We start from the raw sequence: 21944 nt of genomic DNA on the forward strand, positions 1-21944 counted from the left end.
CTGTTTGAAAGCACCCCAGGCGGAGACAGTTTAAACTGATTATGCAGCAATCAAGGCGCATGACTCTCTGGATCATTATGGTCACCAGCATTATACATTTAACAAGTTGATGCATTGCTGGACCGTAGAATTGTTTGGAGTGAAGGAGGAAGATGTTCACTGAGGCAGAAATTGAGAAATGAAAGAAAAAAGGAAAGGTGGTGTTTTATGCCACAAGAAGCTGTCTTCTTTTAGCAGATCGTGTCTGTAGCTATATTATTTTCTCTAACAATAACTTCCCATTCTTTCATGTTTAGCCAAGCAGCATTATTACTGCCTCTAAAATGCTATGGTGCAGTTTGTTTGTTTGGCATTGTTTTGCATTGATTCACTGTGCAGTACAGACATTCATGTTCCCCTCTGGATGAACTGTAATAACTATGGTGATACCTAAATATTTCATCTTGTGCCATCATCAGATCAGATACCTTCAAATCTTGTAACATTCCCACCAGATTACACATTAGCTTGCCACCATTGTCATTATCAGCATGGTAGCACTCTGCGATTAGCATTTAGCTAAAAGCTAAAGAGCCTAACAGTAGCCTCATAGTTGTTGACTCAGTCCTGTTCAAATTGTGATTGTGCCACAGAAAACAAACAAGTAAAAACAAGTGACCAGAAAAAAAAATGCATTACCAACTGTCAGTGTTATTCTGCCTTAGTTTTATACTGAAAGACATTCAAACAATCCTGTTGTTTTTTTCAGGAAAGACCAACACCTGCTGTCCTCAGTAAACTGCTGGTACCTGGTGCTGAACCAGACAAGGCGAGAGAGCCGCGACCACGCCACCCTCAGCGACATCTACACCAACAATGTCATCCTCCGCTTGGCCCAGATCAGCGAGGACGTCATCCGCCTGTTCAAGAAGGTCAGTGAGACTATCATCCCTCCCTCTTTGTTCACTACTTCTCCCTTATCACCAGTGCACAAAATGTTAGAGGCCAGGAAAGATGCAGTTATTTGCTGGGCCTAATTGGTATGCCTTATTGTTTCTATAAAGTTGCAGCAGCTGAAATGAAAGCAGTTCCCCAGACTGATGCAAACCCAAAAAAGCTTGGAGCTGTGTCCCAGCGCACATTGAGTTAGTAGGAGGTGTAGGAGGTCTGTCTGGCCAGTCAAAACAGCATTGGGAAAAATGAGGCTGAGAACCCCCCCTCCCCACACCCCCGGCCCAAGACTTGTCCAGCACCCTGCAGCCCTGACTAGTGTGAGCAACGTTTGGCTCCCTGTCAGCACATAGCAGAGATGACTGAGGTCTTATCCAAACATCAGAACCCTGTTTTCACCTTGCAGGCCTTCCTGTAGGTGAGCTTACTAGGCTCCATTCAGATATAACTCTGTGTGTGTGTGTGTGTGTGTGTGTGTGTGTGTGTGTGTGTGTGTGTGTGTGTGTGTGTGTGTGTGTGTGTGTGTGTGAGAAACTGTGCCAGAGCTGAAGGAAGAAACATTCCATCCTTTTCAAAGTCAGGTGCTGTCAGGTAGCTTTCTCTGCGTCTGAGAGTATGAGTGGATGGCGCGGCTGCTGCTTGCTTGCAGGCATATTGGGAGGCAATGAACAATGTATCAAAAAGCTCTGGAGAAAATTAAAAACTGAAATGAACGAAAGCCGCAGATGATTGACTGTTGGACATGACAAGGTGATCAAGAACAAAAAGTGCAGCTGTGGACTAAAACTTGATCAAGGGCTTGTTTAACATCTAACCACCAAAGCTGTGACTTACAGGCTGAAGCGTCAGATGGTTTGTCCCACAGAACCATCTGAGACGTCATCCGTGGAAACTGTTTGGAGAAGGGCGGACACTTTAAAAAAAAAAGTACTTGGCATGTGATTGGATGACCCATCTGTCTGTCTCTAACTTGAACCAATGAGATCAATGAACTGTATGACGCAGTAGGAGAGTGAAACTATCTACTGTTCTTTGCTCGTCTTTCAATTAAGAAAGCCTCCCCAGTTCTGACGTAGCTCGTGTTATAGCAGCATATGCTAACCTCTTTAGGAGCTGCCATTGTTGTTTCCGAACGAACAGTCGTCCCGCCTGAACCGCGCCTGCAGCTGCCGCTAGATCTCAAATAAGTGTCAAATAATGCAATTAAAGTCAGTGACAAATGTGAATGTACAGACGGCAGCGTAACTGCTGCAAACTACTGTCTGCTCAGTGTTCCGTGACTATGAATTAATTGCAAAGAGAATAAATTAATGAATTATATCTGGTGCAGCTGTGCTATTTCCTGTCTTTCTCAGAGGGAAGATTTTCAGAATGTAGTTTGTTCGCAGGCGTTACTATGAGGCCTGTTTGAATATGACCCACCACAGCTCTTACACTGTGTTGCATCACGGTGGCTCACTCGCTGGTTGAACCCTCCCTGCTCCCCCTGAGCCTCTGCAGTACATGCTGCAGTCTGTCTCACTTCAGAGCCACTGATGCATACAGATGCCATTCACCAGCTGCTGGAGCCCTCTGAGGATTTTCCCCATTTATCACATTCAGTCCGACACTTGCTTGAGTTGGACTTAATGCCATCACTCCAGATAAAAACAAACAACAAATCCCTCCTGTATTACTGAGGTTATTTGGTTTGATCTCTTCTGGGTATATTTCAATGAACAGCTGTCGGAGCAGGACTTTTTTTTCCCTCTTTGATGATTAGTTACATGTCTGACTCACCAGTAGCAAGTTTTTTCAAGCACACTTATTATAGCCGAGCAGGGTGTGGACAAAAATGTTAACTTTCATCTGCCTATGAATGGGGGGTAGGTGTGGTTTGAGTTGGTTTGTGTGTGTGTGTGTGTGTGTGTGTGGGTGTGGGTGTGGGTGTGTGCATGAGTGAATTACATGAGTACCTGCCCTGCCTCCCTTCAGTCATCAGTATGTCAATACTGTATAGGCACAGTGAGGATTTCTTTCAGCACGGCTCCTCCTTGTTGTATTGATCTGACAGAAAATGATACTTTTCATACTGATTCATAAGTGAAATGGCCATTATGCATCTTGCTGAGTCACTATGTTGCACCAGAATTAATGAGTCAGCTGTTGACTGACACTGAGGAGGGAGCGGGAGGCGGTTCACAGAACGGACAGAACCGTTTTGAATGTTATTGCCATATTTGACAGCAAACCTGCTGTGCACTTAAGTCTGCCGTATGCAGGGCATCAGTTATTCTTAGCCGGACACCGGCAGCCCACCGGTCTAACCTAATTAGCTGTATGCATCAATTTCCCACTGACGAGCGTCATTGTTCCACTCATGAACATGACCTTAATTTTATTGTCCTTTTCACTTTCAACAGTTTTTCCTTCCTCTAAATACATCATAAATAAATAAATGAATAAATAAAGACTGACTGGAAGTTGGATTTGTTTTGTTGTTCCAGCAGGCTCATTTTTATTCTCTTTAAGTCAGCCTTCACATTGCCTCATGCCTTAATGTTGATCATTAACATATTAAAGTTTCACAGCACAGCAACAAGTTTCAGGGGTAGACTTTGGGTCTGTGGTCACCACAACTGCTGCGACCATTTTAGCTGACTAATTTTCACCTTAAACAAAAAAAAAACAAAAAAAACCTGCTGACTCTAAGATGAGGTCAAAGACCGTATCAATACCCTGTTCTACTGGCTCACCTCTGCCCCACCACTTCCTTTTACAGGTGATCATCATCATCAATGAACTAATCTGTTGATATATTAATGTAAACAAAGATTTGCACAAAAATAACAAATTTTTAATTTTTTAAATTTTTAAATTTTTTAAATAATGTGACATATTGTCAAAACATACTGTGCAGCTCATACAGAAACTGGCTCTAACAGGCTCACGCTGTTTTCTGCTCTCTGAATGTATAAACTTGTGTCTATGCTGTTTGATGTCTTTGGCTCAAAATGTTCTCAGCTCTCATAGCCGTGGTGACCCTCTTCAAAAACAAAAGCTGAACATCAGAATATGCGGTTAGATGGACGAATTAAAGCGGGCCGCTGCAGCTGGCTGGAGAACCTTTACATATGGCCGACATTACAAACATTACGCCTACTGCAAGCGTATGACTAATACATGAAGGTGAAAAATGCTTTTTGAAAATCCATGTTAGCGGTATGACTGGCAGTTCTATGCATGCCTAAGGCAAGCTGTGTGCATGGTGTGTCAGGTCTGGTTGTTCAGCACCTAAATCACCTCTGGATGCTGGTACCCAGAAGTCTTTTGCCAGCCAAAAAGAAAGAAGGAACAGCTAATATGACAACTAAAGAGCGCACTGCTCAGGCTAACAATCCACTGGATCAAACACACCAAAACAAATAGACCTCGAAGCTGTGATGTAACTCAAACCATGATCTTGGCTGGTAATGGCAGAAAGTATTACTGTAGTGGAAAAACCGACTGCCGTGAAAGAAGCAGGGTTGTCCAGTTTCTGTTTGTGATTGCACTCAAGATGTTTGTTTGTCGCCCTTTCTCAAACACAACAGGTTCCTCTAGCTCGGTGATGTTAGTGGAGGTGTTGCTTCTGTTTTTTTTTTTTTAGTGTGTCAGACAGTCACACTGAGATATGCTGCGACTGTTGGTGCATTTTCTCACCTCGAGGTCTTCAAATAAAGGCTTTGTGCTTCCTTCCCACACAAACACACATTATTGCATTCACTCTGTCGGTTATTTCTCCTTCCAGTCCGGGTGTGTCCCATGTTTTTGAGCTGTGGAAAGGTCGAGGTGCATTGAAAGACTCGACTGGGCGGCTCCAGGAGGTGTTCGCTGCATCTGACAGTCTCTTCAGTGAGACTCCAAGCCAAACAAATTAGAGAGAAATGATGGCTTCAGCAATCTTTTCACTATTAGGATGAGCTATGAAACTGGAAATAGGGCTTGAAACATTATTGATTTTTTATTTATGTCTGTGCTGCGCTGTGAAACATCAACGGACAGTGTTCTTCTTTGTCACAGGATGTCACACGTTGTCTTGACACACTTGACACGTGCACACACGCATAGGTCATGGGCGAAAAAGCGTCTTTTCAAAAGCCTGCATATGAAGCACAGTTTCACGTGCGACATTCACAGGAAATTTAATGTGCAGTTGATCGCAGTTAACCTGCTGCTACCGCCACAACAAGCAGAGAGGCACGGTTAGTAAGTGTGGGATTAGTGTGTTGTGATCATGTCCTATACTGTACTGAGAGAAGTAAAAGCCTCACAGCGCTGCAATTGCTCGCGGGTTGTACAGTTGATTCTCGAGCCTCTATAGAAAGTAATGTCCTCCATATTTTCATTCATATCCTCATGCAGTCTGTTTCATGTTTGGCTGAAAGGAAGAGCTGGTGAGATGGAGGAAGAAGGGACATTTCTGTGGCTGGGGAAGTTGAAACTCGAGATGATAAAGTTAGAATTAGATTAACCAGAACTGTTATGACAAGTAAAAACACCCCAGAAATCCAAAGTGTTGGATGGAGGGCACGCAGAGAAAGATCTGAATGGACTGGGTTTATTTTCTGTTGAGCATTAAAGAGTCAGTTAGTCTGAGCTGTCGGTGGAGCTAGATGAAAAGTCAGGGAATAATCAAAGTCGGCAGGAATCATCCTCTGACGCCCTTGAATATCTGTACCAGCTTTGGTGCCGCAGCATCCTGTAGTCCTCGAGATATTTCTCTACAACCCACCAAAGTCATGGTGTCAGCATAACCGACTCCGTCTGTTCCATCAGGTCAGAGCTGAGGGCTCAAACCGGCGTTTGTTTTCTCACCCCTGCTCTTTCTGCTCGCTGTGTTTCAGAGCAAAGACATTGGGATCCAGATGCACGAGGAGCTGGTGAAGGTGACAAATGAACTCTACACTGTAAGTAATGCGCTGTGTGTCCTGCAGATCGATCCCTCACACCTTATCTCATCACTGAGCTCATCCACTCCTTTTCTGTCTCTCCGTCTCCGTCTCTGAAAGGTTTTATTTCATGCTCGGTCTTTCTTTTTTATGCTGTATTCTTTGTACATTCTAAAAGGCTTGCACTTTCCTCTCTTAGTGCTTTCTTTTTGGGCTGTTGAGAGTCTTCTGGGAAATTATTCTCAACTTTAAAGGTGTCTATGGAAAAATTCGACTTTGCTGAAGCGTACAGACCAAGCAAAGCAAAGTTCCACTCAAAGTAGAAGCAACAGCAGGACCAGTTAATTTAATTCAGCCGTTAATATAACATGATGACCATCAGCCTTCCTGTATATATTATACAATCAGTTTATTAGGTGCAGCTTCCTAAAAACAATAGTAAACGATCTAATGTGCAAAGGTGTTGATTCAAGCTCATGGTCATTGTGCAGGATGTCATTTGTGGTGCATTGTGTTGCATTATACTATAGAGATGCTTCTATTATGAAAAAGAAACCTCTCTCAGAATGAGGCTACATAATTCAACTGCACCTCAAACCACAGCCTCCAGAATACCCACAGAATTGAATCAACGCCTCTCTAAAAGCCAACCCTGCACGTTCTAACCTTCATGAAGCGAGGATTTGTTGCAGGGCTGTTGCATTAGTTTTTGCCAGTTTCTGGCCTCACATCAGTTTCACGTCTGCTGGCTGCTGTCAGCGCCGGTCCTGCTCGGGGCTCGCGTCGCTGGCTGTCCCTGTGGAGGCCTGTGAAACACCTGCCTGCCTTAACACACGGCCGTGTCTTTTGTCAGAGAGCTACAGAGCTTTTGAAGAGAAATGATAAGCAGATCACATGATGTGCATCTTTCCATCGTTCACCGTAGGTCCTGTTCCTGCTCAGTTGCCACGCCACCCCTTTGCTTTGCTGTGGGTACTGTAATGTTACTATGATGACCAGTTCTGCTGGTACATTATGTTCTCTTTATCTTTGTTGTTGTTGTTGTGTCTGTCTGTTGAGGAAAAGGTAGTCCACATCATTCTTTTTTTCTCTCAGCTTTCATGCTGCCCAAAAAAAGCCTTTTTTTTCAGCTCTTGGGCATCTGGCAGCTGCTTCCCATATGTTTTAATTTAAGGAAAGGTGCTGAATGGATGTACGGACTGATGTTTCCTGTCAAACTTCATAGCCAAGATGTTTGGTTTTGACCCTCCAAAAATCCCCAATAATTAATTTTTCATTATATTTATGAATTCTGCATAGATTAATAGATCAAAAATCTGTTTGACATAATTAGTGGGCAATATTAATGAAGGCAGCATGTCTTCCAAGACCACATTTTTTCTGTTGTTTTTTTTAAAAAGGGCTGTCAGTATGTCACAATGATAGTGTCAAATAACATAAACAACAACTTGCAAGTTATGATAAATGTTTCTATTTGTTCTGCAATAATTGGTCAGAACTGGGAGAAGTGAATTGTTAATAATCGGATTTTCTGCAGGAAACCCTGCAGATAGATGAGCGTATGTCGGGGATAAGGACAGGCTGTACTGGTGCTGCACTGTTACAGAGATGAGTTCTTATTGAGGGAGGCTTAGTGCGAAAAACTGGACGAGGTCCAGGCAACTTCAGCAGTCTTCTGCCCCCTGAGGTGAAACAGAAGAGATGGCAGAGCTGCCTTATATGACTTATTCATCTGTGCAATGTGATGAGAGTCAAACTACCAAAGGGCAGAGCTGGCATGTCTCCCCGATCCTGCCATCTGTACATTTGGATGCTGAAACAGGCTTGTGTTGTGGGGAGCATGTGATAACCAACACGTATGTTAATTAGAGGAATGTGCATTTTGAAAGGATTGTTACTGGTCAGATACTTCTAAAGGCTGACCAAGGCTGCCATACTCACACTTTATCTTAATACATGAAAATACAGTTATTGTTCCTCTTCCAGTTTGGTTTCCAGTGTCAGGGTTTGTTTCAGGTTTACTGTGGAGTTCAGACACACTTGGAAACACATCACAATTCAATATGTTCATACTGTTTTACTATATATCTGTTTCACTCATCCTCCCCTCTCTGGCGGCGTAATAAAACTCAGATGGTCCCTCCTCTCATGCTCCACTTGGCCTCAGCTGTAGTCTGGCTGAAAACTCAAAATCCAAATGACGTATGGCTGCATTCTTTCTAAATATGAGAAGAGGATTGTGGGAGTTGTGCGAAACTTCACAGCTAAGGTGGAAAAATGTATTGTTGCCAGACAACACAAACATCACAAATTGATCATTTCGTGCTGGTCAATACAGCACAACTTTCAGACTCAATAATTGTTTATTCAATCTAAATGTCAGTCTCATCGTGACCGTACTTGAAGGGGATGCAGTGTTTTGATACCGTTTTGCATCATTTCTCTTGTTTTTGCTCTTTAATGGCCTTTGAGTTTATTGATCTCAGTGAAGGGTCTAGCCGTGACAGATCTTTGTATTGATTGATGTCATCAAGCTGCCATCGTGCAGCTCTTTAGGACCAACTGTTAGTAACGACTGTACAAATGAAACTGATTTTCCCAGGTACCATCATAGCCTATGGAACATTTTGACAATGCACAGTTAGGCATAGACGTCTGACTCTCAGACAGAAATAAAGTTTTCTCATGTTTTTATGTTCTTTGCAGTAACATCCATATCTGAAGCGTTGTAGTTCACCACAGGCTCATTGGTTCTGCTGATATTGAGCTTCAGGTGATTGTTGTTGCTCCACGTGATGAAGCTCTCTGTCTGTCCTCTGTACTGTCAAAATAGTCTCTAAGTGAAGACAGCATGTTTCTGACTGGAAGTTATTCACTGGAATCATACATGTCAATATAGTGAGAACTTCCACGTCACCAAACAGTACACTTAATAGGTCTTATTGAGTCTGGACATGGAGACAAACAACCATCCATCCATCCATCCATCCATCCATCCATCCATCCATCCATCCATCCATCCATCCATCCATTGTCTTCCGCTTATCCGGGGCCGGGTTGCGGGGGAGCAGTCTGAGCAGGGACGCCCAGACTTCCCTCTCCCTGGACACTTCCTCCAGCTCTTCCGGGGGGATCCCGAGGCATTCCCAGGCCAGCCGAGTGACATAGTCACCCCAGCGTGTCCTGGGTCTTCCCCGGGGCCTCCTCCCGGTGGGACATGCCTGGAACACCTCCCTAGGGAGGCGTCCAGGGGGCATCCGATAGAGATGCCCGAGCCACCTCAGCTGACTCCTCTCGATGTGGAGGAGCAGCGACTCTACTCTGAGCTCCTCCCGGGTGACAGAGCTCCTCACCCTATCTCTAAGGGAGCGCCCCGCCACCCTGCGGAGGAAACTCATTTCAGCCGCTTGTATCCGGGACCTCGTTCTTTCGGTCATGACCCAAAGTTCATGACCATAGGTGAGGGTAGGAACGTAGATTGACCGGTAAATCGAGAGCTTCGCCTTTCGGCTCAGCTCCTTCTTCACCACGACAGACCGGTACAGCGACCGCATTACTACAGCCAGACAAACAACCATGAGGCGGTAATTCTGGTTTATCATGGCTGCAGCCTTGTTAGTATCTAATTGTACAGAAATAGCTAAATCAATAGCGTGGCCACATGGTGATTGCCTTGTGGTATTTTCCAACAGTTTTCACTGGCTGCCAACAAAGCAAATCTTGCTGAGAGGAAAGTGTGAAATCCCATTTGGATCCCTGGCTGTTCAATGGGATGTAAGACTGAGGGCTGAGGCTATTGTTCAAGCATTGTTGAAAGTATGATGGTGCAGCAGGAGTAGCAGTGAGAGTGAGGATCCTGTTGTCTGTTGTTAATACCAAACCCAAACTGAGAAACAGGAGCAAAAGCCAGACTGTTTGATGAGCCAGTCGCTTCCTGAGGTTACTTTCAGCGACGTGTCTCTGTAAAATTCAGTTTTCTTTTATTGAACCTGTTTTAATTTCCTGCTACACTGACTTAATATCCCCACTGGGATCAATAAAGCTTATCTTATCTTTCTGATCCACCACCTTGTGTCTTATGTCTGCTCTTCAGCCTCATACACCATTATTCTTTTGTTAACAACAACACTGAAAATCTCTCTCTCAGGCTTGGCTGCTGGTATAGCTTTCATTCATTCATTCATTCATTCATTCATTCATTCATTCATTCATAGTCAGTCTTTCATTATTTTCTCAGCAGTATATATTTCCTCACACATCAAAATGTCATAGCTACTGCATCTTTGGGAAAAATCTCAGCATGAATTATTCAGATTATTATTTAGATTTCAGATTTCAGATTTCAGATAGAGGTCTGTTTAAAAATACTTTCTGATCTATTAAAGCTGCTTTTGCCTCAGATGTAAATTTTTTGGCCTAATTTATATCTACTAGTAAAGATTTTCTTCTGCTTTTTGCCAGTTTTCCCCCCTCATATTTTATGTCCTTGCTCATACATCACCCACCATATATACTGTATAAATCATGTTATGAAACACTTTTGCTCCACTTATATTTTACCATGACATCCCTACAAGCCGTCTTTGACTCACAATATGGCAGATTTTTATGGTCATAGAGGAGCAAGGGGGCACAATGGGGGGATGAAGTGCAGCAAAAGTCCCCAGCCAGAGTCAAACCAGGGACGTTGTGATTCGTCAGGGGCTTGAATCCTGAGAATATTTAAATTCATGTTGAAAAGAAGTGTCGTCTTCTGGCCTTGCAGTCATTATGAAGAACGCCAGCCTCTGTTGGGTTTCTCTCAGCGGCTCAGAGACTCAGCTCAGGAGTGAAATAGCCAGAGGCTGTCGTCAGAGGACTCAGCTATACACACACCTCCTGTAGACACAGCTGAAGCTCAGTCTTCCTGCAAATTACTTTGTGTCTTTAGCTGCAGGTCCTCTCGTCAGATGGCTCAAAGTTGGCTGGAAATCTAGCACATTTTCAGAGGAATATGAAAGAAACGCTTTGACAGCCTGGGGAGGAACAGAGTGTTAGCCTAGTTTCTCTCGTCGAGGAGCAGCTACATCGATGTTGAGCTTTGTCACTCTGAGAAAAGACTTGGGGCCCTCACTTGATGTATTTATTTCACTTTCAGGTGTTTGCCTCACAGTTCTTTGTCACTCCGTTGTTCTTGTTGTTGCCGCCTGGAGAGGAGCTGTATTTATTCCAGCGCAGTGAGGGGAAAAAAATAGAGCCACTTTAAGTACTATCAAAGGGTTGGAGGTCAGTAGAAGATTATAGGTGCGAGTGACCCGATGGCGAACACGTGGTTTTGATGAGCAGCTCTCAGAGAGGAAAAAAAAGAACCCTGCTGCTCAAGTTCAGCACCAAGTGAGCATTTCCTCACAGCCACAGGAAACAAATAAATCACTGTTTATGTTGACTGTCTAACATCCCGAGGTGTTCAGAGAAGATTCTGAGTGCTCGAGACGTTTGAAGACGCAGCTCACATCTGGATGGTCCTTTATGAGGCTTAAGGACGGGTAGACTCCCTCAATGAGCATCTGGCATGAATTAAGACACATTCAGGATGCTTCTGTCTTGTCTAACGAGGGTTTTCTGCCACCACAGTTAGGCATCACCATGTTGGAGCGGGATGTGGAGGTGTCTGAGTGTAGAGATCAAAGTGAAGAGGTAACTGCAGAGAACACGGAAAACAGTGCTGTCACTCTGCCACACAGAAGAGCTAAAAATGAACAAGCCTGCAGTGATGAAGAGCTGCTGTAGAGAATAAGGCCAGGAACGGAGTGAGGAAGGGTTGAGGGGGCGATTTGAAGATTTGACAGCCGAGGCTAAACCACACACAACCCTGGGCCCCTGGATTCACTTAAAATATTCCACATGTAGTAACATCTGTGTTACCGCTGCATTGCCGCCCAAATTGATCCACCAGGCCACCATGAAAAAGCCAAAATCCAACCAGATTTTGGGAGGAAATGACACAGAGGACGTTGAAAGATCTCTCCTTTTTATCTCCTTATTGTTGGTCACATCTGGCAGCGTCAGCACAACAGTAATGCTATTGTAAATCAGTGTACAGGTATGGGTGGTTGAGTGAATGAGGACAAAAGGACAAAAGTGTCTTTGTGGTTTGATTTTCTAATAATAACACTGAGGCCTTCTGACTGTTTCAGACAACACCCCTGAAACCAGAGAATATTTGTCTTTTTTTGCCTGAAAAATGACTTAAGCGATTAATTGGCCTACCGTTGCAGTTCCAATTTTACAGAAAGAATTGATAAAAAACCTCCCCATCAATTTCACTGTGGCACTCTCAGCAGCTGTTGGCTTTGTGTTTTCATTTCTCAGTCTGTTGATATTGAATGTACTGCTGATAAACCAGTGAACCCCCTGATTGTCACTTTTTCTAACCGAGTTTGACAGTGTCTGCGAAGCATCTTTACATCTTGACAGTTTAGCCTGTACAGCCTATATTGAAAATGTGACAATGATGAGTCCTGCTAACGTTCACGCTGCTGTGTATCTGTCATGCTCCTGCGGCAGGTGATGAAAACATACCACATGTACCACACTGAGAGCATCAGTGCAGAGAGCAAGCTGAAGGATGCTGAGAAGCAGGAGGAGAAACAGTTCAGCAAGTCCGGAGACCTCAACGTGAACCTCCTGCGCCACGAGGACCGCCAGCCGAGACGCAGCTTCGTCAGGAAAATTGAGAAGATGAAAGAGAAGGTGAGTGTGCCCAAGGATGCACGGCGTATTGTGTAGTGCATATGTATGTGACGGCACCAAGCTTCAGTCTGCTTGTTAAAAATCCTGAATTTAAGCCTGACAAGACATTTAAAGCTGCGATAATCAGTATTTTTACACCAACAGTTCATTTAATGATTACTTGTGCTCATAGTGAGGAACCCACAGAGAATTATGACTGAAATCTGCAGTTCCTCTGAGCTTCGTGGAGCTTTATAGCTTCTTTTAGCTCATTGTTTTGGTTTCCAGGCCTGCAGCTGATTGTTTTGGTTCACTCTCACCACTCTCATACCATCAGTTTTTTTCACCTGCCCGGCACCAAAGTAACACATTTAGCAGCTGGAGTCAGATTTTTCCATCAGGAGTCAGTAAAGACCAGGAACAGAGCTAAAAGGAGAGTGAATATCAGACTTATATTTGCCAGGTGGTCAGAAATTAGACTCCACATGAATGCTAATGTTGCTCCATGTCTGTAAAGCGTGTGACACATGCTAACAAGTTCACCACATCAGCTTAAAAGATGATGGCATGTAAGTATTCAGTTCAGTATCAGTTATTGCAGGTTTAGCAGCCCCTCAAAGCTGAATGAGGAGGCTGGAAGAGTGTAGAGTTCTGTAAATGGAGAACCAGCTCTATTTGATGGGTTCACTCACAACGAGAGACCAGCAGACACATAGCATTACAGTGTCAGAGAGGGACTGCACCGCACTGAGCAAACAGCTGTACTCCCAGCCAGTAACCTAGCTCTCTTTCCATCGTATGCAGATTTCTAGTTTGTAAAATCTTCTCTGCCAGCAGTGTAGACCTGGTGGTCTCTGGAGCACACTGTACTTTAAATGCACCCATGCATCTCTTATTCTGGAGCTTCTTCTGAAATGTCTTCATGCAAATGAAACTCCCATTATCTCTCAGGTGCAGGAAATCAGAAAGCTGTCAGGACGACAGTGTTTCTCCCATCTCAGGCGCCTCTCCTTGGAGATGCTGCTTGGTTTGGGAAATGAACGCTATTTATAACATCGCGTGGCAATGAATATTCTTTTTTTCCTGCGTCTTGTTTCTAAGCTTTTGTCTCATTACTCTGCCTGCAAACAGGTTGGATGAGGAAGAGGAAGAAAGAAAAGTTCATTTCTGTTCCTCTAACCCATTGCTGCAATTTGCATTATAATGCCTTTGTGAAAGTGGAAGCGAAATGTCCATGTATAGTGAAATGTACAAACAAGCAATTCAAGTAATGAGCAAAATGTCTCGGCTTTAGAATTGCAGTGCTTTTGTTGTACTTCAGACAGCCTTAATGCTTTTCTGAGTCGTGTCTGAAACATTGTGTTGCTAAGCTGAAGCTACTTTGTCAGTACTGTTAAGCACAAGTTTGCAAAATCAATGTGTTGTGTTTATTCAGTACAAATGCCACTTATGCTGTTGTTCCTTTTATGTTCTTTCATACTAAGTGCAATTGCATGCATTTGTCTGAATTTTTGAGATGCAAGCCCACAGAGAGCCAAACATCAAAGTTAAACATGTATGATCAAACACAAAGACTATGAAGACATCTAATATGCCGTCTGTGGAGAAACGGTTCAACATTTTGGGAAATACACTTACTTGCTTTCTTGCTGCTGAGAGTTGCTGAGAGGAGAAGATCGATATCACTCTCATTTCTGTACGGTAAATATGCAGCTGGAGCCAGCAGCGGGTTCGCTTATCTTAGCATAAAGACTGGAATCATTTAGTCTGGCTCTGTCCAAAGGTCCCAAATCTTCCACACTTTTTAGACAGATTAAATAAATGAGCTATAACATGTGAATTAAGCTTAGAGGTGCTGTGAGGTGGATTTCATTACAGTTTGGACAGACCAGGCTTGCTGCTGTCGTCATGCTAAGCTAAGCTAACCAGCTGCTGGTTCCAGCTTCATATTCACTGTACAGATGTAGGAGTAGTATCTGTCTTTTGATTTAGTTTTCTGCAAGAAAGCGAATGAGCACTTTGCCCAAAATGTCAAACTCTGCCTTCAATGCTACATTTGACTAAGCTGTTGAACACTTCATGCATATATGCATTTATTAAATAAAATCTTTTAAATCTATGCAGCTCGCTAAAGCCAGAGGCTCTCTTGTCAGCATGCACATTCTTTACATTCTGCTACTGTTAAGAGACAGAATAATGACTTAATGCAAGCCTGGCTGTGCCACTTAACACGTTACTATCAATAGGCAGCTTCTCTAGAGCCTGTTTTCCCAAACTTTCCACACCATCTCTATCTGTCTGGTGGTCCCGAAGCTGCAGCTGCCTGAGCACACACACCAACCCCCCTTACTGCTTGATTTTCCTGCACTGATGGTTTTTCCCCTCATCTGCTCTGTCTCTTCTCTCCTCCCCAGAGGCAAGCCAAGTACTCAGAGAATAAGCTGAAATGCACAAAAGCCCGGAATGACTATTTGTTGAACCTGGCAGCAACAAATGCAGTTGTGGCAAAATATTACATCCATGACGTCTCTGATATGATTGATGTAAGTATGCGCTAGGCACATGTGTTTGTTTACATCTCTCAGCTGCGATTTCTGATGTTGATTTAACTCTGCAGCGCTGTCGCTTTTCTCACCATCTGTTCCTGTGTCTCATTCACTCTCAGCCTGTTCGCTGTTTGTTTTCAAGCTGCGCTGCTGGCCCCAATAAATGCATTTGCCATCATTTTTTCATTATTAATGTCTGCATAACAAACTTAACACTGATATGCTGGTGGCTGACTGCCATTGACGTGAATATTAGTTCAGTGATCTGTGGTATTCAGCCAAGTCCCCAGAATAAAATGTTGGCATTGTGTGTATCTGCAAAGCACGGATATGTTAAATTTGTACTTTTCATATGTATCATATCAACTTTTCTACAATAGGAATCAAAATGATGTAGTTCAGATGACCGCTACATTCATGTAAAATGGATTTATCATCAGGAGGAGAAGGGGGAAGTGTTGGCGTGACAGCCAGGTGAGACAATCGGCAATCACCAGACCACCGCTCGAGCCACGTTTGTGGTGACAAACCTGGGTGTTTTAAGCCAAAAAGTGGTCTTTACCGAACCCTAAACAAGTGTTTTTTCGCCTAAATCCACACAGAGAGAGGTTTCAACAGACTCGTGGTTTGCAGAAACACACAATGCCAGCCTTTATTCTGAAGTTTGGGTTGGTACTATCATGCAGCTACAGAAGGATGTTCTTGTCCAGTGACTTCGAGGGACTCCGTCAGTGTTGTGTCTTTCTCTCTCCTCTTCCTCTGTCTGGTCCTCATTCACTTGTTCTTGTTAATGCCACTTTTGGGAGCTTTGCTGGCACAAACACAGCATGTCCTTGCGACTGTCTGCCTCCAACTGCGACCAAGTGAAAACCACGACCCAAGACACACACTTGCTCCCCCTCAATTGTCTGTCGTTCTGTTGTCCCTTCTTTCATGGGTCAGTGTGCAGAAAGCAGCCTCTCTAACACTGACTCACAAAGCTGTATGTGTGTTCCACTAAGTGAAAACTCAAGATCAATATCCCCCTCATTCCTACCTACCATAATCCCTGTTTTGTATGTCCAGAAAACCCTACATCTAACACTTTAATATGAAGTCACTTTTATTCAAATTATGAGCCAGTACCACGGCTGGAAAGTCTGATTACCATGAGTTTAAAAGGGTGACTTTGTTTAGCAAACCACTAATAGCTGGAAGTCAGTCAAAGTCAGCTGGTGAGCGGAGGCTGTGTTTATGCAGGCATGAATGCGGTTAATGTGGTTGGCACTGGGCTCTCAGCCCCGGGTGACCCGCTCCCAGTCAGCCTGCAGACAGACAGACAGACAGACCATCGTTAAGATGAAGAAGCCTTTATCGGCCATTTTAGACAAGAGCATTGGAAGCCTTCTGTATGTATTCCTTTCAGATATGCGCACACACACACACACACACACACACACACACACACACACACACACACACACACGGCTCTCTCTGCAGTGTTTGACATTTCATTGTCTGATTTGTTATTTTCTTGTTATGCAATGCACACATGTCCAACACAGAGGAGTTTTTTCCTGATCTTCATTGAAGGTTTTGCGTTTCAGCTGATGTTCTGTAATTATTGCGCTGTGTAGATAGATTACATAATGGCACTGGAAAGTCATATTTTTCCAAAATTATTGTCGTTTTTTCTTGTGTTTTAAGATATTGCATGTTGTACTCAATCCTTTTGAACTTGGGCTTAATGGCTGTGAAAACCAAACAAAAAACGTAAATATTAGGGTCAAATTTCTATCACTGAAGTTAACCTGTCAGCCTTTCAGTATGCCTGTTTTCCTCCTCTGTGTGCTAATGGCCTGTCACAGTTTTGCTTAAGGCCAGACCATCATACAGCACCTAAGTGCATCTGTCTGACAGCGATCATGCACATTTTCCAGATCGGGCATGAAAAGACATGACTTCAATGAGATTTCTACAATATAATTAACATTACTTGGGCTTACTTTAAACCATTGCAGTTGAGATCACTCAACAGTACTGGTGGTAATTGGACATTCTGAGAACCAGATTCATGGCCATCCCTGCCCTTTGCTGAGCAGCGTTGATGGATCCAGTCTCTTGAAGCTAAAGGTCCATGTCATACCAAATCCCGCTGAGCTGCAGGGAAAGGGATTGTGAGCATGACTGGTTTGGCTGCCACAAGCGGCGCAGAGGAGGAAAACAGGGTTCGTTTGTCACGTCAGAGTAACGGCGCACCACACATCAGACCAGACGTTCACGCAGCAAGGAGGCAGCTTTGTCAGCATCGGTGGATTTAAACTGTTGAAGTGTAATTCTGGACAACGTGTTGAGTTTGTTCTGCCGCTGAAATGTAAACCTATGCAAACATGAACATAGTTAAAATGAAACGCATTTGAAATAAATGGGAATTATTTGCAAATATGAATATACTGCAGTATGTACACATCTACGACATGTTTGCACACCTCTAATGAGAAAGATGAGAATATGGAAAAACAAAGTGGCTAACAGTGTTTGCATTAAAGAGTGTGTCCAATCTTTCTTCACTGATTATCTGCTCCTCCAGGCTGCTGCTGCTGATATGAATGTGTTCACACTCATTTTGCCTGTTTGAAAAGAGGCTAATTTGCTCCCTTTAGTCTTTATAGTACTGAGTCATTTTGACTGAGTGGTGCAATGAGGCTGGACACCAAAGTATAGAGACTACTTCCACAGAGCTGAAAAGTGTTTACTTAGTGATTCTCAGAGCTGTCAGTTGCCTCCAGCTCTCTCTAAACCTCCTCACTACCATCCTCTGTTTAATTAGGTTCATACAGCTCGCTGCGATAAGGCTCTGTAATTATCCCTGGTGTCCTACTGAGCTAGCTCCTGTAATTCTATGAACTCTACTTCTATTTTTGTAAGGTAACCTGTAGCAGGAAGTAATTCTGGGATTTAGTCCATTAAAGAGGTCTGAACATGATGGAAGGTGGTTAGACTTAGACACTTTCCAATTGCAATTTGCACTTTCACATTATTCCACATGGCCTGATAAGTTTTTATTGACTTATCAAATAACTCTCCGTCTTACTAACATCCAAATGTGAATTGTCAGCAATAAACTCCACCAGAGAAATGAAGGAAAAATGTCTGAACTGAAGAAAAAGCAATAATATTGACCATTAAGTTTGCGCTTGCAGATTTGCATTTCATAGAAGAGAGGTCTGCGATCTGCCAATGCCCTTCTAGTTTACAAAGTGTCGTTCCTGGTTATTTATCATATGTTTCATCTACACAGTGCTGTGACCTGGGCTACCATGCCAGCTTGGCACGCACCTTCAGGACCTACTTATCTGCTGAATACAACCTGGAGACATCCCGCCACGAGGGACTGGATATCATAGAGAATGCAGTGGACAACCTGGACTCCCGCAGTGACAAGCACAAGATCATGGATATGCATAACCAGGTGTTCTGCCCTCCAATGCGCTTTGAGTACCTGCCACACATGGGAGATGAGGTGAGATGCTGCAGCACTCTGAAGAATGTGTTTTCACAAAGTGGCTCTTGAAGCTTCAGAAGGATCGTTTTTGTCGGTTCTTACCTACGTTTCACCTCCTCAGGTGTGCCAGGTGAGCGCCCAGCAGCCCGTCCAGACTGAACTCCTGATGCGCTACCACCAACTGCAGTCTCGCTTAGCTACGCTAAAGATTGAGAACGAAGAGGTGAGGATTTATGATGGCTCTGTGTCTGTCCAGCCGCCACCTTCAGCCCCACCCCCCCAAAACAGAAGGCCCTGTCTCATTTTCCCCAGAGCCAAGTAGGAGGGCCACATCACCATCTGTTCTCATTGCAATTACCCTCCAGTGACCCCTGCTCTGTGGGAGCTGAGAATATATTTAGATTGTCATGGTGCCAATGTTGTTTTTCCTATGAAGTTATATATGAAATAGTCTATTGTTGTGTGATGAAGAGAAGGCTTTCTCATTTAGAGGTGCAGACACAAAGGTGCAAATGGAGGCGATAATAACTGGGACTGTTAGACTCTCCTGTGCCAATGGCTCTGTCTCTTCCCTGTCTCCCCGTGTCTTGTGCTCTGCAGGATAATGTATGAGCCATGCCATTACTGGAAATGAGCTTTATCAATCTCAGACCTAGACAAAAAGCCTCCTTCAGTAATTTCACGACCAATTTGTACCTTTGCCAGATGCTCTTCATTTTCATGTCTTAGTCTGATGTATGCCTGACCTGCGGCTTGCTCTGGGATGACATTTAGATGCTGCTCGATGTCATTTCAGAGCAATCCAAGGTCATTTATTGTTCAAGGGTCAATTTGTCTTTGATATGAATATTCTAGTGCCGTAAATCACTCATTCTCGTCCTTGAAACTGTCATCAGTTACTTTGGATCCGTCAAGGCATGGAAAAAAATTGCCTCTACTCCCTAAAAAAGGGAAATATGACCAAGACAGAGTAAGATATGAGGCTTCATTTGTCATCTTCTTTCCTTTGTATATTCACCCATCTGTGCAGGTGAGAAAGACCTTGGATGCCACCATGCAAACGCTGCAGGACATGCTGACAGTAGAGGACTTTGACGTGTCGGATGCCTTCCAACACAGTCGCTCCACTGAATCCATTAAGTCTGTGGCCTCCGAGTCCTACATGAGCAAGCTGAATGTAGCCAAGAGGAGGGCGAACCAACAGGAGACTGAAATGTTCTACTTTTCAGTGAGTTCATGTTGATTTTGATCTCTCTTTTGGGTTGTTACGAATTCAAATTGAGACGAGCTGTTGCACTGCTTTTCAAAATCAAGCCGTCAGACATTGTTTCCGCTTGAGCTGAAAATAGAAATTAAATCGAAACTAGAACAGATTGAATTTACGCTGATTTGAGCGACGCTGAATTGTTTGACTACGCTCATGTTACACTGGATTAACGCTCCCGCTCACTCATTGTTGCCTTCGTCTCTCTGTCTAGAAATTCAAGGAGTACCTGAATGGCAGCAACCTCATCATTAAGCTGCAGGCCAAGCATGACTTACTGAAGCAGACACTGGGTGAAGGTAAGGAGTCTTTTCTCTTCTTCATCTGTCTTTAAATAACGTGCGCCTGACCTTAGTGTTTCATCCTGTCATTGTGACCCACGGAGTCCAGCCACAGCTCTGTAAAATTGCTGCCTTGAGGGTTATATGGTGCAGGTCTTATCTAATAAATAGCAGGGAATGAGCTATAGGAGGCTACATAGACATTGATTTTTGTGTATGGAAGCAGGAAGGAAGAGGAGGAAATGAGAGTTAATATTCAAAACTATCACACCGAAAGCAGACCACATCCACTTTGAGGTATCCATTGCCCTTTCTACTTATCTCCATTGGTTAAAGCATTATCCGGTTAGTCTCTATATGCTGTAGCCAGAGGGAGGGTTTCCATTTCCAGGCAGTAAGGGAAAGGCTTCCCTCGGCCCCTCCCTTCCCCAGGGGTCCCCTTGTCACCTCAGCCGTGAACGGTTTACGCCCAATCAATCAGCAGGACCAGTTCCAGGCCCGTTTCTGCAGCTGCTCCTGCATCAGGGCTTCACCTAATAGAAAAGTGCATCAGGCGCAGACAGCTGAGGCCTTGCAACACACATGCATACTTCCAGATTTTGCAATTTGGATTCATTCATTTATTCATTCATTCAAGTCTTATTTAATCTTTTTTTTTTTGCTCCATCAAGCTTTCTGGACCTCAAGAAGTCCTCCACTCTGAGCTCTATGGCAAACAGTGTGCTTTTACAGTTTTACACCCACATTGTACTTCTTGTCAATCTCTGGACAGATTTGTTTGTATGTCCACAGTGGAGCAGCTGACAGAGTGTATGAATGCAGCATATGGCGTCTCCAGGTACCACCCATGTTTAATTATTCAGGTGATCAATCAGGGCTGCGTCGTGCTCATTATCTTGCTGCTTCACACCCAGGATGGCGTGTCTGTGTATGTGCGTGGTTGTTTGCGAGCATGACGGAGGGAACACGATGAGACTGTTGAGTGCCACATGGCGTTTACATCTTGCTGCATGTATTAATAAAAACATAATGTCAAGCATTGGCGCCAGGCAAGATGTTGCGAGGATATCTGCCAGCTCTTGTTTCCCAGATAAGGAGTCACCAATTCCCTCGTTCAGTTTGTACTTGTCACCTTTTATGTTTCTAGAATACATGTCTCTCTATCACTGAGGGACTGTGGCACTTTCGGAAATGAAATTAGGGGAAAATCAACGTATGCTCGAGAAACTGGGCGTAATTTTTAGGTTGGCTGGTCAGCAGGAGACAGGGCTATCACTCGGAGGAATGATGTCTGAGTAATGTGCTGTTGTTTCTTCACATGACTGCTCCAAAGACCTTGTCCCATCTGTCAGAGTGATGTGTTCGAAATGGGTTAGCCTTTGCTCCTTCTGTCCATTGTCAGGTGGAGCAAAGAAATAATGTTGGTGCTGTTGTCGTTTTTGTTGTACACTGACTCCCTTCCAGTTGATAATCCAGTCAGTGGATGTCTTTTTGACATGCATTTTGAAGGTGGGTGGAAATGGCAAACTGGGAAACAACGTCCTCACTTTTGCAAAAACACTGTATGTGTGCTTGACGTGTTTTTCGTGCTTAATGGAATGAATAAGTTCTGATGTGGCAAGCATTAACCTCACATGACTGATCAGCTGCTTCCACTAATAATAAGAAGAAGCTGTTTCTGAAGGTTAAAATGTCTCCTCATGGCTCCAAACTGATCTGATGTAACCTTCCTCACACTAACACATGAAATAAACAGAAACGTCATATTTCCGTTGTGTTTTCTGTATTTTTGACCTCATGACATCATCTTGTGGTGGA

General features: G+C 43.7%; 1 protein-coding gene across 3 annotated transcripts in view; it reads left to right on the forward strand.

Moving 5' to 3' along the window:
* srgap3 (SLIT-ROBO Rho GTPase activating protein 3) overlaps positions 1–21944 on the forward strand; it is a 60518-nt gene that overhangs the window by 23493 nt on the left and 15081 nt on the right. For 2 of the 3 annotated variants that reach the window (XM_070958442.1, XM_070958443.1), the window contains exons 3-10: positions 749–911; positions 5796–5858; positions 12387–12572; positions 14966–15094; positions 18378–18599; positions 18703–18804; positions 19612–19809; positions 20060–20144. In XM_070958442.1, coding sequence (XP_070814543.1) covers positions 749–911; positions 5796–5858; positions 12387–12572; positions 14966–15094; positions 18378–18599; positions 18703–18804; positions 19612–19809; positions 20060–20144 — 1148 coding nt within the window. The remainder of the gene's footprint in view (positions 1–748; positions 912–5795; positions 5859–12386; positions 12573–14965; positions 15095–18377; positions 18600–18702; positions 18805–19611; positions 19810–20059; positions 20145–21944) is intronic. The other variant, XM_070958444.1, reaches the window with a different exon arrangement.

This window comes from Chaetodon trifascialis, chromosome 3 (assembly GCF_039877785.1).
Source record: "Chaetodon trifascialis isolate fChaTrf1 chromosome 3, fChaTrf1.hap1, whole genome shotgun sequence".
NCBI classification, from domain to species: Eukaryota; Metazoa; Chordata; class Actinopteri; order Chaetodontiformes; family Chaetodontidae; genus Chaetodon; species Chaetodon trifascialis.